Source organism: Cladosporium halotolerans, assembly GCF_011745625.1.
Source record: "Cladosporium halotolerans strain TM138-S3 chromosome Unknown Sca18, whole genome shotgun sequence".
Classification (NCBI taxonomy): domain Eukaryota; kingdom Fungi; phylum Ascomycota; class Dothideomycetes; order Cladosporiales; family Cladosporiaceae; genus Cladosporium; species Cladosporium halotolerans.
This window is the reverse complement of record NW_027191469.1, coordinates 249,906-264,526: the sequence shown is the minus strand read 5'-3', so window position 1 is coordinate 264,526 and position 14,621 is coordinate 249,906. Positions and strand designations below refer to the sequence as shown.

General features: G+C 58.7%; 5 protein-coding genes across 5 annotated transcripts; 2 read left to right on the top strand and 3 right to left on the bottom strand.

Annotated features, from left to right (window-relative positions):
• Nucleotides 1-1,775: 1,775 nt before the first annotated feature.
• On the bottom strand, nucleotides 1,776-2,676 carry WHR41_06023 (uncharacterized protein; the record flags this gene model as incomplete). Its single annotated transcript, XM_069374628.1, has 3 exons — nucleotides 2,484-2,676; nucleotides 2,230-2,420; nucleotides 1,776-2,163 (listed from the first exon to the last, which is right to left on the bottom strand). Exons 1-3 carry the CDS (start codon nucleotides 2,538-2,540, stop codon nucleotides 1,776-1,778), a joined length of 636 nt encoding a protein of 211 aa, XP_069228676.1. The 5' UTR covers nucleotides 2,541-2,676.
• A 280-nt stretch (nucleotides 2,677-2,956) lies between these two features.
• Nucleotides 2,957-4,165, top strand: WHR41_06022 (uncharacterized protein; the record flags this gene model as incomplete). Its single annotated transcript, XM_069374627.1, has 1 exon — nucleotides 2,957-4,165. The coding sequence occupies one exon, from the start codon at nucleotides 2,957-2,959 to the stop codon at nucleotides 4,163-4,165; it is 1,209 nt and encodes a 402-aa protein (XP_069228675.1).
• Nucleotides 4,166-6,212: 2,047 nt separating this feature from the next.
• Nucleotides 6,213-7,841, bottom strand: WHR41_06021 (uncharacterized protein; the record flags this gene model as incomplete). The annotated part of the gene is made up of 1 exon (XM_069374626.1): nucleotides 6,213-7,841. The coding sequence occupies one exon, from the start codon at nucleotides 7,839-7,841 to the stop codon at nucleotides 6,213-6,215; it is 1,629 nt and encodes a 542-aa protein (XP_069228774.1).
• A 2,481-nt stretch (nucleotides 7,842-10,322) lies between these two features.
• On the bottom strand, nucleotides 10,323-11,504 carry WHR41_06020 (uncharacterized protein; the record flags this gene model as incomplete). Its single annotated transcript, XM_069374625.1, has 1 exon — nucleotides 10,323-11,504. One exon carries the CDS (start codon nucleotides 11,502-11,504, stop codon nucleotides 10,323-10,325), a length of 1,182 nt encoding a protein of 393 aa, XP_069228677.1.
• Nucleotides 11,505-13,169: 1,665 nt separating this feature from the next.
• Nucleotides 13,170-14,558, top strand: WHR41_06019 (uncharacterized protein; the record flags this gene model as incomplete). Its single annotated transcript, XM_069374624.1, has 3 exons — nucleotides 13,170-13,401; nucleotides 13,457-14,179; nucleotides 14,252-14,558. The coding sequence occupies 3 exons, from the start codon at nucleotides 13,170-13,172 to the stop codon at nucleotides 14,464-14,466; spliced, it is 1,170 nt and encodes a 389-aa protein (XP_069228750.1). The 3' UTR covers nucleotides 14,467-14,558.
• Between the last annotated feature and the right edge of the window lie 63 nt (nucleotides 14,559-14,621).

Below are 14,621 nucleotides of genomic sequence, written 5' to 3'. Positions count from 1 at the left end.
CAAAAGCGCCGTCGAGACGACCGCAGCCACGTCAAGTCTCCCTATTCGTGCACACCGTACTACCCTCTCATCCACCGAGCCATCCGACCCTCGCGCCCAAATCCGAAATCGCCGCTCCCAATGTAGCTACATTCACCGCCCGCGGCTCCATCACAGCCGCGCAGCGCAGCGCGCTAAACGCAGTTCCAAACCGCTTACCGCTGACAGGCACGCACGCTCGCTCGCGTCTGAAGACCGCGCTTGTGTACAGTACATATCGCCCCATCTCGCCCCCTCGCCAGCAGCGACGGACTAGAAGCAAACGGCCGAGGGATCCCGGCCTGGACCCTGGCGTGCTTTTTTCTTTTTGGCCCTGGCGCGGCGCGGCTGGAGGGCTTGCTAGTATAGTGTAGTATGGATGGATGGATCGTGCGTGAGGGTTACTGTGTGGAATGATGAGCTGCTGGCTGGTCTGGCTACGGGCTTTTGGCGACTGGGTATTGTTCGCTACTGTACTTCCATGCTGCCCGGCTGGCTGCTTGGTTGGCAGGTCGGAGATTCGCTTACAGTAGGACTCATTGAGGCTGCTGCGTTAGCATGCTGGCCGGTCCGACCTTCTGCGCTGGCTCGCTGGCTGGAGGGGATTGCGGGTCGGCTGGGCAGTTGGTCGGTCGTCTTGATTGCGAAGAAGGGGCGGCAGGCTCGGTTCGAGTCGGTGAGGCGGTGGACGGTACCAGGCTGTACTGCGTTGTACGGGCTCGGTTGTGAGCTGTTTTTGTGTTTGACCTGTGCCTCGTGTGGTTTATGAGCGAAGCCTGCTGGGCTGGGCTCGGTGGCTAGTTCTAGGCGCGAGACGCTGGTAGTATGTATTGGTGGATGGCCGTCTACGGACAAAGCGTTCCTCGAGGCGCTGTGTGTTAGAGGTTCTCTTTATGCGATCTTTTGTTGCCGTGTACATTCGACGTATGTCCTTCGATGCGTGCTTGGATGTCTAGACGTCCGCTCGGAGCCTTGCCAGCTCTCCTGGTGCGGTGGCTAGTAGGGCTGCGTGATATCGCCGTGGCGTCATCGAGGTGCTACTACTGGACCTTGCCTCGACTTTGTATCCGTCAATTCATGCTGAACCACAGAGCATTCTGTAAAGGAGCCGGTGGAATTAGCCTTGGCTTTTGCATGCCTGTTGGCGGGTGACGCTATTTCCGAGGGTTGTGGTTCATTAATTTGACTTGATTTGACTCCTTGACTTATCACCTTAACCAGACTTTCTTTCAATTTATAATTCCCTCGTCAAGTCTCTTCTTCCGTCAGACTCTGATGCTTCTCGATCGTTCACACCAGACGATTCTTCAGCGAGGCACCTCAATCTCCGTTTTCAATCGCGTATCGTCCCTTCGCTCAACCCATGACGTTAGATAGACGCCTCTCCCTTTAACTTAGAACGTTCATGGGCGAGCTGCTGATTGCCAATGATACGCCTGCAGCATTCAGTGTTCGGTTGTTGGTAGAGTGCTCCAATGAACAGGGCATTCGTGTCGTGTGCTCCGGTTTCCTGATCTCTGGCCCAGTCGTCGTCCTACCCGCGGGAAATCCAAACGCTTAAACTGCGCGGGTAATAGGTCACTCGTAGAGAGCCATCGCCTGAACGCGGGTAGTCGATGTTCCACCAGAGAGTCTTCCTCCCAGATCTCCACAAAAGGACGCCATTGTGCTCATATCCCCCAAAGTCGGCCTGCAGCGTGAATCCCACTCACACAGGACGCCCTTTAGCAAACCCGCACCTTCCTCCCACCCCCCTCTCACCTAACCTTCCTAACCAACGCCCTCAAATCCCCACCCTCAACCCACTCCTCCCCCTCCCCGCCACCCCCTTGCCCCCATCCCTCGCCCACCTCCCCCACAACCCTCCCCGGCTTCCCCGCCACCACGCTCCCCGGCGGCACCACCATGGCGGGCGGCACGACCGTGCCTGGCAGAATGCGGCAGTGCTCCTTGACGATGCTGAAGGGCGCCAGCACGCAGCCCGCGCCGACGTGCACGTTCGACGACACGCTGAGCGCCGAGATGTGGCTGCCGGGCCCGACGAAGACGTTGTCGCCAATCCGGAGGGGGTAGAAGGTCGGCCCGCTGCCGCGGGAGGAGCGCATGGGCGGGCGGATCGTCGTGTTGGTGCTGATTATTGTGCCGCTGGGGTAGGGGAGTTAGTTGGTGCTTTTGAGGTGGGGGAGGGGGAGGAGGGCGGGAGAGGCTCACCGCCCGATGGTGATGGCTGTGCTGGAGACTTTGTCGGCCGCGGCGCTTTCGCTGCCGTCTGCGGGGCGCTCTTGTTTGCGTTGCAGGTCGCCGCGCATCGTCACGCCGGCCATGATGACCGTGCGGCCGCCGAGCATGATGTTGGGTTTGCCTTCGATGTGCGCTTTGCGGGAGATTTTGTTGCCGGTGTCCTGGGGAGGCGTGTCAGGGGGTTGGAGTTTCTTTCTTTGAGATATTGTTTGATCGAGGCTTACCGTTTCGATGTACTCGGATTTGGTCGAGCGCCTGTTACCTGGCGCTGGTCGAGACATGGTGGTTTGGTTGGATGTAAGCTTGGGTCGGGACGTAGACTTTCAGCAATTGCTGTGAGGCTTTCGCATGCGCGTGAAATTGTGTCAGAACGTTTACATCAAGCTCAGTTCTGGTTTCGCAGAATATTCGCTGTTCTGTTACCTCACAATAACCCTAGTCTCCAAGCGAAGTCAACGCCAGCAGCGACCCCAGCCAGCGGCGGCGGCTGTTCCCGCCCTGACCTCACTCGATCTCGCCATTGGAAATGCATTGCGACGCGAGGCATTGAGCATCGACCCGTCCATATTGCGGGCCGCATTTGTTTCTAAGCGCAATTGTACATATTTGATAGCATGATTTAGACGATGTGATGACACCCAAGCACAGCGACGCAGCACCGCGTCCAGATACGATATACACCAACCCAGACCCATCCATGACCGAGAAGCAACCCTTACTGGACTCTCGCAATGCCCGCAATGAAGATTCAGAACAGATTGCAGGCTATCAATGGCCCGGTGATCAAGCCTCGCCAAAACACCAGCGGTCGTGGCCCTTCGCCACCCCACCGCCGAAGATAACAGGCGACTCATGGATGTCGCACATCCCCTCCTCAACCCTCATGTCCGCCCTCACCATCCCCGGCACGCACGATAGCGCCGCCTACACCTACTCATGGCCCTTCATCGCCACTCAAACTCTCTCCATAACCGCCCAACTCGACGCCGGGATCCGCTTCTTCGACCTCCGCTGCGGCCTCGTCGCCAACGAGCTCGAAATGGTCCACGGCAGCGCCCTGCTCAACCTCCGCCTCTCCACCGTCCTCTCAGAAATGTACGCCTGGCTCTCCACTCACCCAGGCGAAGCCCTCATAGCCCAGATCAAACGCGACCGCAAACCCGAATCCTCCACCCTCCCCTTCTCCACCGCAATCACAAACCTTCTCTCCGCCACCCCCTCCCGCTGGCGCACAGCAAACACCACCCCGACCCTGGGCGAGCTGCGCTCCCGCATCCAGCTCTTCCGCCGCTTCACGCTGCCCTCCCCCCGGCCCCTCGCCTACGGCATCGACGTCACCCCCTGGCCCGACAACCCCTCCGCGCCCTTCACGATCTCCACCCCGCACGCAACCCTCACAATTCAAGACCACTACTCCTTCCCGTCGCCCCTCCCGCTGCCGTCGCTCATAACGCAAAAGGGCCTCCTCGTCTCCCGCACGCTCGCGCTCGCGGCCTCGCCCGCCGCGCCGCTGGAGCACTGGTTCGTGAATTTCACGTCCGCGTTCGAGTTCAATCTCTACTACCAGATTCCGCCGCGGGAGATTGCCGCCGGGGCTTATTGGGGGTTTCGGTGGGAGGAGGGGGTTAATGCGCGGTTGGGGGCTTGGTTGGATGGGAGGAGGGAGGAGTTGGAGGGCGGTGCTGGGGGTAGAGGGAGGTTGGGAGTTGTGGTGATGGATTTTCCGGAGAAGGGGGATGGGGGGTTGGTGGGGAAGGTTTTGGGGGCGAATTTTGGGGGGAGGAAGGCGGTGGGGTGGGGAAGGCCATGGGTGGGGTTCGCGGGGTTTGTGGTGGTGTTGGTGCTGGTATTGGTTTGGATGTTTGGGCGAGGGACGGGGGGTTTTGTGACGGTCGCTTATGAATGAGTCGATTGGACCTGGCTCAGAGTGGACCGACCACAGCAGCAGAGATCGGCCGCGACCCGACTTCGCGGCAAATTGTACAGAATCGCACGCAGCAAGACTACGATCAGGTATCCGGCAGCATGAGCGATGCTTAGTTTGGCATTAGAGCCCTCAGATTGTACATGTACATGTCTTACACGAACATACGAAAGTTAAAAGCAATGTCAATAGAAGCACTTCGAAGTCTAGTACGCGACTACAAAGCCGCGCGCAGCGAGACTAGACACCTACCTGGCGGTCCGCCACTCGACAGCTAAGCGCAAGCTAGTACCAAATTATACATGCATATGTTACACGCCCTCACCACAATGCACAGCAGCGTCAACCACCCTCACGCATCAGTTGCACTCCTAAGAGCACGATGTCTACACCAGCGCTCACACACATGGGCGGGGAAATGGCGCGCCGGGAACGGAATGCCGTCTGCCAAAACTCGGGCGAGTACTGCGAGCGAGCAAAAGAGTACACGCAGGCAGTCTCGGCTCGCCCGAGCCCGAGAAGAACTCACATCCGCATCCACACGCACGGAGGCACTCAAGCACCCCGACGATAAAAGCAAGCAAAGAGCGCCTTCTTTACACGCTCAACACGATAACATTCCGAGACGGTCGAGGACTCACCCGCGGATAGACGAATCATGTTGGGAAGTAGAGAGTCGTGATCCGGACACGAGTGCGTTCATCGATAATCGAGCCCTCGTGTCCAGTACCGAGCCTCTTACCTCCCCTCTCTCTTCACTCGCTCTCCTTCGTGGCAGGTCACCCTGTCAATTCACGTACGCACAGAGCGTGGGTGGAAGCACAAGTAGGACGGACGAGGCGGGCGATCACCAGCGGTACCTTTCCTAGGTATGGTAGACGAACGGACGAATAGATAGACAGATGAATATCGGACAAGGCAAGACAAGGTGAGGTATTGCTATCATCCGTAAAACTACCTTGCGCTACGTCTCTCGGTCGCGAATACCTACCCAAGACCCCCTGAAGAACCCTCCCTCCGTCCTCTCCCGTTCGCTCGTCCACGATCTTCTAATCCTCATACATACGGTGCTCGGAACACTCACTCCCTCCTCACCCAGTGAAACAAAGGCTCAAAAAACCCCCCAAAGTTGATCCCCCACCTCACTCCGCCACGCAGCACTCACTCCTCGATCCAAGTCGCCGTCAGAAGCGAAGCAACATCGAGATAGAAGAGCCGCAGCAGAAACGAGCAGTGGAATGGAATGTACACAAACAAGAAAGCCATAAAACTCAGAGACAAAAAAAAAAAAAAAAAATCAGAAAAAAGCCTTGGGTCTTTGGGCTAATAATTCTTTTTCATTTCCGTTTTCTTTTCCATCTCCCCCCAGTAAGAGTAAGAGTAAGAGTAAGAATACCTAAGGCTCTCGTGGGCTTTCCAATTCCAATACAGAACAAAGTAGACCGTCCGTCCGTTCGTCCGTCCATCAACGTGCCGCGCGTGAGAGAGAGAGAGAACCAACGTGGCGCACTCTGGCGGAGAAAGGTAGAGTAACAGTAAGAGCAGATTCGCGCAGCGAAGAATGCTCTCTCGAGATCTTTTTCTGTTGTGATGTTGAGTGATGTGCCTGGTGAAAGATACCGCGCCTGCCGTTGGCGTTGGCGGAGAGAACTCTGTAGAGAAGCTCGTTCGTTTCTTTGGTTGTGTAGTTGTATCGGTTTTCTCTCTCCAACCTCCAATCCATCTCAATCAATCAGTCGATCGGCCGTTCGTAAGAATAAGAGTTTGGTGACAAAGTGAAGATGAAAAGATGAAGAAAGGCAAAGGGAATTCGTACCCCCCCGTTCGGATCGAAGCGAACAAGGAAAAAAAAAGAAAGGAGAATAAGAACATAAGTAAGAGTCGTCGTCTCGAAGCCATCGACCAACCCGACCCTCCATCCCATCCAGCGTCGAATCGGAAGATCTAGTCTTTCGATAAGAGATATCAGATGGCCTTCCCGATTTCCCCATGTGACGATTTATTGGAGATAAAACAGTAAAATAAGAAACTACAAGACGAAGCTGCGCCTCTTCTCAGCAGCATTGAGCACGCCCAGCATCATCTTCTTCCTCTCGCCGCCAACAGGCGCCTCGCCAACAGGCGTGGCCGGGGTGGGCGGCTGCTTGAAAGAAGTGAGCTCCTCGCCCTCGGAGCTGCTGGCGCTGCTGAGGCCGAAGTAGCCGTCGGCGGAGTCCTGGCTGCCGCGCTTGGCCTTCATCTCGGAGCCGATCGGGCTCATCTTGCGGCTGCTGTTGCCGGAGGGGAGGAAGTCCTCGGGCTCGGCTGAGATGGGGAGGTGGTACTCGCTCTCGCTGACGGGGCTGTCGCGAGGGGAGCCGTTGACGCCGCGGCGCATGGTACCGGCGCGGAGGAGGCTGTCGAGGGCGCGGCGGCGCTGGCGCTGCGCGAAGTTCTTGCTGCCTTCGTGCTTGCTGGTGGGAGCGGAGGTGAGCTCCTCGATCGGGGGAGGGCCGCGAGGCTGGCGCATGGGGTGGTCGCCAGCGCGGGCGGCGCCAGGGCCGAAAGTGCTGGTCATAGGCGTAGGAGGGAAGACGGAACGCTGGTTGCGAGTTACGGCGGCGGAAGACGTCTTGGGACCCTCGGGAGCGGTGACAGCAGGGTTGATGGCGAGAGAAGAGGCCTTCTTGTGGCCGCGGCGGAAAGCGTTCGCAGAAGGCGGCGGCAGAGGCTCGACGTTCTCAAGGGTGGTGGGCGGAGAGGGCGCTTTCTTCGGGGGAGTGAAGGAACGAGTCTTCTCCGCGGGCGGAGGAGAGATGCTGAAGCTCGGGGTGTTCATGTGAGAGTAGGCAGGGGCCTGAGTCTGCTGAGGCGGAGACATGGTCTGCTGGACCTGCTGCTGGACACTCTGGTCGACAGCGTAGGTGTAGCCCTGGGTAGCTGGGTTGTAGACGAGGTAGACGCCAGGCTGGACCTCGATCGGCTGCTGGACCTGCTGCTGCTGGTTGTAGACATTCTGCTGCATCTGCTGCATCTGTTGCAGCTGCTGCTGGGCCTGGGAGAACTGTCCACGGCCGTAGTTGACCTGCTGCTGCTGCTGCTGAGGCTGCTGCTGAGGCTGAGGCTGGAGAGACAGAGCGGCAAGCTTCTGCTGAAGCTCTTGCTGACGCTGGGCCAGGAAGAGGCTGGTCATCTGCAGCTGCTCGAGAGTTGCCTGATCCATGCCCTCAGCCTGGTCGTATGTCGGAGGTGCCAGGACCTGCTCCGGCAGAGAGTACATCTGACGCGCGGCGTTCATAGCGTACTGCTGAGACATGTCGAAGCCAGCGCCGGTGGCAGTCTGAGGCACACCCTGCTGGTGGGCGTTGTACCTGTTGTCAGCCCACTGCGGGACGTGGTGCTGAGACTGGTTGTAAGGAGCGGAAGCCGGGACTGAGGGAGTCTTGGGCTGGGTGCGCAGGCCGGCAAGCAGGTGCGAGCGGCTGGTGCGCGGGGTGGGGACGTCCACAGCGTGCTCGCTGATGGAGCCGACCTTGGGAGGGAGCGCTACGCTCAACCTCTTGGAGTTGAAGCGGGAACCACGGGAGCCGAAGCCAGAGGCCGGGGCGTTGAGCCCTGTGGTAGAAAAGCCGTTATTGTTGTTGTTGTAAGTCATTTGAGCGAGACCGCCAGTGTCCATGCTCTTTTCTGGGATCGTATGAAGCTTGGTATCCGTCTAGTGTCGTAAATGCGAAAATCAAAAAGGTGGCCGTCCGGTTGAAAGTGAAGCAGAGAGGTACCAATGCTAGGCTGTCAAGGAAGCGGATGAGGGTCGGCGTGCGGGCGGGAAGAAGGCGAGGCAAGAAGCGGAGTCGACTTGTTCCGGCGAGCAGGCACCGAAATTAGAGTGCTGGGTGAAAGCGAACAGCAAATATGCAGATTATGGGATTAGAAAGGTGTGGTCTTTGAAGAAGCTGGTCCGAGCCGCGTGGCGGTGGTGGGGATGTTCTTTGTCTGTAAATACACCGCTGGGGTATACCGAGTCCGAGCTCTTTGTTGGTGGTGGTGGTGGTGCGGTTGCAAGCTTTTTGTCCGGGTGACGCCGATGAGGGCAGCGCTGAGAGCAAGCTCTTCACGGTGCGGGCGCGGATTGCTGGCTGGGCGGCGAGCCAAGACAGATGGATGAGGGTGGTGGAGGAGGAGGAGGAGTAGTCTGACGCAGCGGTGACAAGGAGGCCGTGCTCGTTGTCAAGCGGGTCGCGTGCAGAGGCGTGGTCGGGCGGTCGGGGAGAATTAAGGCGCGGTGGTCTGGCGACGGGCGGACAAGGCGCGCGGTGTCAAACAAACAGGCAGAATGTGCAGCGGGCGCAAAGGATGGCAGAAGGAACGATAGAGTCGGAGAGGATGCTGGCAACGGACAGGGCGGCGGGCGAAGGAGGGAGTGATGAGTGGAGGGTCTCGTGGTGGAGAGGAGGAGAGCGAGCAGGAGTAGCAGGAGGCAGCGAGCGGCGGTGGAGAGCAGAGGCGACCAAATGGGAGGGCCAGGCGCGACGACAGGGGCAGCTTGGCGCGGGCGGCGTCAGGCAGCGGCTGCAGCGAATCAGCGGAGGCGGCTGCTGGAGGGAAAAAGGTGACGGCGGGCGGTAGCGTAGACCTGCGTCTGCTGGTGGGTTGGCCGGGTGGAGTTGCTGCTGCCTCCTCCGCGGCGCAGGGCAGAGGTCAGCCAGGCCCTGAGGAGATTGTTCTTACTGTATTGTTGCGCGTGTGCGAGTGCGTGCGTGCGTGCGTGCGTGCGTGTGCTCTCGCGTGGCATGGGAGGGCTGATTATTATTGATGCTGAAGGCTGAAGCCAACGCCTGGGATGCTTGCGTGCTCGAGTCGACGGTTGACATGAGACTGTCTACCCGTCCTGCTAGCAATTGGCATACACCGTTATACTACATACATACTGGAGCACCACCGTGCACCAGGCTATCGTCCTCGCCCTCATCAATCCCATACCATCTCCCAATAGTGCATTTCGCCATGCCCACCCGCAGCGCACGTCGCACATCGATTTCGCCGTCTCCGCACCGCACCTCACCTCCTGAGTCCTGCAACACCAACGTCCGCAGGCCAGCACGCAAAACCCCTGCACCGCCCGAGCCAGACTGCACCTCGCGCGCCGCGCTAGACGCCTGTCGCCGCAGAGCGACCCACGGTTCGCGCGTCTGGCCTGCCGATGCCACCAGCCCTGCGGCTGCTGCACCAATGCCCTGCCCTGCCGCACTGATCCCCTGCACGCACCGGCCAAACGCTGCCTCCTGACCCGCCGAATTGATTATTGCCCAAAGCCACCGTCCAGCGCTACTGACACTTGCGCATGCGCCGCCTTACCGTACCGCGCGCCGAACGCAGACACGCGACCCGCCAGGGCACCTGCCGTCCTGCACGCGCAAGCCTGAAGAGGTGGATTACTGCTGCTCGCCCAACACGCTGCCGACCATCGTCCAAATTATGTACAGCCTCAGGTACCCACCGCCCTCGCCCGCAGTAGTCGCGCTTCTAGACTTCACAGCACCAGCTGGCCGCGCAAATCCCCCAAGGACCGGTTCGCCTTTCTCCGACGCCCGCGCATTCCGTTCAGTGTCTCATCGTTCCGCGTCGTGCAGATGCTGAAACTCTGGAACCCGTTTGTCTCGGAGCCCGAGCCACCGATGATGTGCATCGGCCGCTGGTCAGTGCCAGACGCACATACGAGAGACTTACGAGGCTATCCTGGGATGGAGAGACCTCACCTGTACCACCGGACATTTGTTGTTGACGGGATGTTGTGTCACGGTCAAGGAGTGTCGTCCGCGATGTAGCCGTGCTCGCGGTGTTGCGTCGCGTCTTCTCTACGGCAGTGTTAAGGCTTGTCGTCGTGTCTGCGCGATACAGGTAGGTCGAGGATTTATTATCGTACTCTGTTGACTCCAAGAGCTGCTCAATATTCAAGCAGCCAATCTACAGGTCAGCCATCTTATTATGGACATATAGTAAAATGATCCTCATCGGCCACGAACTTCAACAATGCATCAACATGCCTTTTATCTCATCGGCCACGAACTTCCAGAATGCTTCAACAATTCTTCATATCATCATATATACCGAACCAGATTAATCCTCCAGTAGACCCCATCCTCTCACCACCTCGCCTCACTCAAGCACCCTCATACGGCGTCTCAAAAGGCCTCTCCGCCCTCGGCGTCAACCTCGCCAAATGCCTCCTCTGCCCATCCGTCCAGTCCAAAATCGCCGTGTGCGCCGTCACCCGATTATCCCAAACAACCACCGTGCCCTCCTCCCACTTGACGCGCGCCTGCAAATCCGCGCCCAGCGCAATATGCTGGTACAGGAAACCCAGCAAGCAGTCCGACTCCTCCTTCTTAAACCCCACGATCCGCCGCGTGAACTGCGGGTTGACAAACAGCGCTTTCTCGCCCGTCGCCGGATGCGTGCGCACCACCGGATGGACCGTCGCGACCGGCTCCCGCCTCACGGTCCCGCCGCGCGCCAGCGCCGCGCCCGCCTGCTCGTGCCCCGAGTGCACTGCCTGTAACCCGTGCAGCCTCTCCTTGAACGCCGGGCTCAGCCGCTCGTACGCGACGGCCAGGTTCGCGAACAGCGTGTCGCCGCCCGCCGCGGGCCCGTCGAGCAAGTACAGGAACGTCGTGCCCGGCGGCTGCAGCTCGTACGTCACGTCGCTGTGCCACGTGATGCTGTTCGTGCGCTCCGAGAAGAAGTCTTTCGCGGTAGTGTCGGCCGCGGAGCGGTGCACGACGTGCACTCGGGGGAAGCCCTTCGGCGCGCCGCTGGCGGGGTGGATGTGTGATGGGCCGAAGGACTCGGCGATGTCCAGTGCTTGCTGAATAGGGAGGTCGGCGAAGTCCTGGGCGCGGAAGGCGACGACTTTCTTCTGCGCGACGAAGAGCGCGAGCTCGTCTTTGCCTTTCTCGTCAAGCCCGGATAGTTGCACGCCGGTTACTTCGGCGCCGATGTTGGCCGTCAGGTCCCGCACCTGCACTCCTTCCTCCCCATCGCCTCCTTTCAATAAGTTCGGGAACGTGGGGTCAGCGCCCCGCCCGCGCTCGACGGCCTCGAACGGCTCGTACGGCGGGTACTTGACGTCGTCCCAGTAGGGGAGGTACTCCGGGTGGGAGGCGGCGGCGTGCGAGGCGGTCCCGTGCAGTTCGGCCGCGTAGTTTGTGCTGGCGGTCGATTGGGCGAAGGCTTCTTTGGACGATCCGTTCTGGAGTTTGTCTTTTTTGTAGAGGGCTGTGGCTTGTTGTTCTTCGGAGGAACGATCGGTGGGGGTGGAGGGGGAGAGGAGGGCGGGCGCCATGGTGGAGGATGATGATTCTATTCGGTGCAGGTGGTAGGGTCCGTCTGCTGGGCGAGGGTTTGGGAGTGCGGAGGGGAGGTGATCAGGTCGGTGCCTTTGGAGGCAGGTGGTTAGGTAGCAGCGAGCGCGAGCGAGGATCAAAGATACCACGCCTTATATAAATTCCTCCCTCCGTGGAGTCCCATTTACCTATCTACCGTCGACGCCTACTTACCTAAGCCGGCACGTCGGCACTCGCGACAATCACGTCTTAAACCTCTCACGATGATCCCCTCTCCTCAAGCCGCCCCATTGGCCAACATCCCTCTTCCCCAAGCTCTCATCGAAATCACGACATCGCCATCGCAACTACAATACCACCGAGCGCCAAGCGGGGCGGCAGCACGTTGCTGCCATGCGACGCGGCGAATAGATCTGGAATGCGAGGTCGGGGAAGGAGGGGTTCTGATTTGAGGGTTCGAGGATGGCAGGTGGTGAAAGGTGGGCTGTAGCTGTCACGACAGATGGCGTGCGAGGCGCTAGGGTTTTGGGGAGTTGGGGTTCTGGTTTGGGGGTTGATTGGGGTGGAATAGCATGCTGTGCGAGGTGTCAGATGAATCTTTGGCCGGTGTATTGCACTTGGTTTTCCGAACTCGAAGAGTCAGGGCTTTGTTCGACGCTGTTGGACTGCGCTGGTTGGGTGGTAAGAGGTGAGTGTGTACGGCATGCATGGATGTCGTCTGCGGTGTGGGCCGGGCGTTGATGCCGTCTGATTGGATGGAGGGTTGTACGAATCGCTCGAAAATACCTCGACACTACAACTCGGCATGAGACACGTGAATGGAGCTATCCTTGCCTCATCCCTTCGGCTCTGGCGTTTTCTTGACTTATCTCGTTTTGACAATAAGGGACAGGATGGCTGTTTCGTAGGATCAAGAAGCCTAGATGCCCACGTCTTCAATCGCTTGGAGGGATGACCTCTGGGTTCTAAGGTCGAGTGGAGCTCCGGAGCACATGGCGAAGGATAATAGATGAGTTGACCGATGTTGTGAATATATGTAGCAATGGTCACTGGACTAACTTTGGATTGCTACGATGACAAGGAAAGTTGTAAACGGTGGAGCGGCGTCTTTGTCGCTTTGCCCCAACCAAACAACGAGGCAGTGTGATTACCAAGGAATGGCCATTTAAACGCCATAGCCATGATCCCAATAGCAATACCTGATACTAATTCGAGAACATTGGACCATCGGAACGCTCTAATGATCAAAAGGCATTTGAAACCCCAACACCATATCAGTGGCACTTACCAGGGTTAGGGTTGGGGTCATTGAGACCTCGTCTCCTCAACGGATAACACGGCATACTTCAACCTCGCCTAAGCATTTGACTCCAACCATCCTTCACCGTCTACTGCAGATAAGCGCTGATTTTCGGCCAATCTATGCAGACGGTTGCGTGGCGAGGCGGCTTAATGCTTCGTCTTCGGCTATGATGTGCTTGATTGCGTGCTATGGTGCACCCCGCCGATGCATTGCAACATGGAGCCTGCAATGGCGGGGTCGAAGGATGCCGGTTGAAGTTGAGCATCCATTTATATTGGGTTGGAAGCATTCCTAAGGTACTTCGATCGGGTTGGTTGTAGTTTGCTAAGCACCACTCCTCGCATACACCCCTTCTCTCAATATGGCTCCAGGTGCTGTTTCAGACGACGTGCAGCAGCAAGATGCCTCTATCGGAAATACAACAGACAAAAAGTCATACCCCGAACCTCTAAAGCTCTCCGACTCTCTCGACCACTTCAAACACGAAGAAACCACACCCGTCATCGGCCGCGAATACCCCGACCTAAACCTCGTCGACGACATCCTCAACGCCTCGAACTCATCAGAACGCCTCCGCGACCTAGCCATCACAAGTCCCTCTCACCACTCCCACCCTCCACCAAAACCCCTCTAACCCCCGCATCCCAGTCTCCCAACGCGGCGTCGTCTTCTTGCGCTCGCAAACAAACCTAACCGACGCCCTCCAAAAAACACTCATCCACTCCCTCGGCCTCGCAACCAATAAACCCCCCACCAGCACCCTGCACACCCACCCCATCCTCAACAGCACCTCCGAATTCGGCCTCGCCGACGCCGAAATCAGCACCATCTCCTCCCTCGCGCGCAAGAAACTCTTCGCCCACGAAATCCGCTCCCGCTCCCGCCCCCGCCGCTACGACTCCGCCCAGTGGCACTCCGACATCCAGTTCGAGCCCGTGCCCGCGGACTTCACGTCTCTGCGCCTGACGCAGCTGCCTAGCTCGGGAGGCGACACGCTCTGGGCCAGCGGCTACGAGCTGTACGATCGCTTTTCGCCCGCCTACCGGCGCTTCCTGGAAGGGCTCACGGCGACGTTTGTCGGCGACGGCTTCCTGAAGGCCGCGGCGGCGAATCCGGAGCAGGTCGTCGTGCACGAGGGGCCGCGCGGGGCGCCGGCGAATGTTGGGAGGGAGCTGAGCGCCGTGCACCCTGTTGTGCGGACGAACCCGGTCACGGGGTGGAAGAGCCTTTTCGCGATCGGGCCGTTTCCGAAGTGGATTAATGAGCTGGAGGGGCAGGAGAGCGAGGAGTTGTTGGGGTTGTTCAGGCGGAGGATTCTGGACGCGCATGATTTGACGGTGAGGTTTAAGTGGAGAAATGAGAATGATATTGGTGAGTTTTGGCGAGATTGTCTGGTGGGCGTTTTTGTGGGATTGTTTGGCTGACTTTGATGGTTTGTTACAGCGATCTGGGATAACCGCAGTGCCTTCCACAGCGCGACGTTCGACTATGACGGTTTGGGCGAGCGGTTCGGCCACCGTGCTGTTGGGATCGGCGAGGTGCCGTATCTTGATCCGAACAGCAAGTCGAGGTCGGAGGAATTGGCTGTGGCGGCAGCAGAGCAGCTCAGAGCCTCGGAGAAAGGGGTCGTCGACAAGAGCGCGACGGTCTCCGCTTGATCGACTGACGAGATCGATGCTCTTGAAAGGCTGAGTTGGCGAATGCGCAACAGGTCTATGTTTCCAGGCCTCAATGCAATGTTCTCGAACTTGAAAACATCAGCCTCGTCGAAACTCGTTGCCGCAGGACCTCGAATCCGACGTGTTCGTTGTCG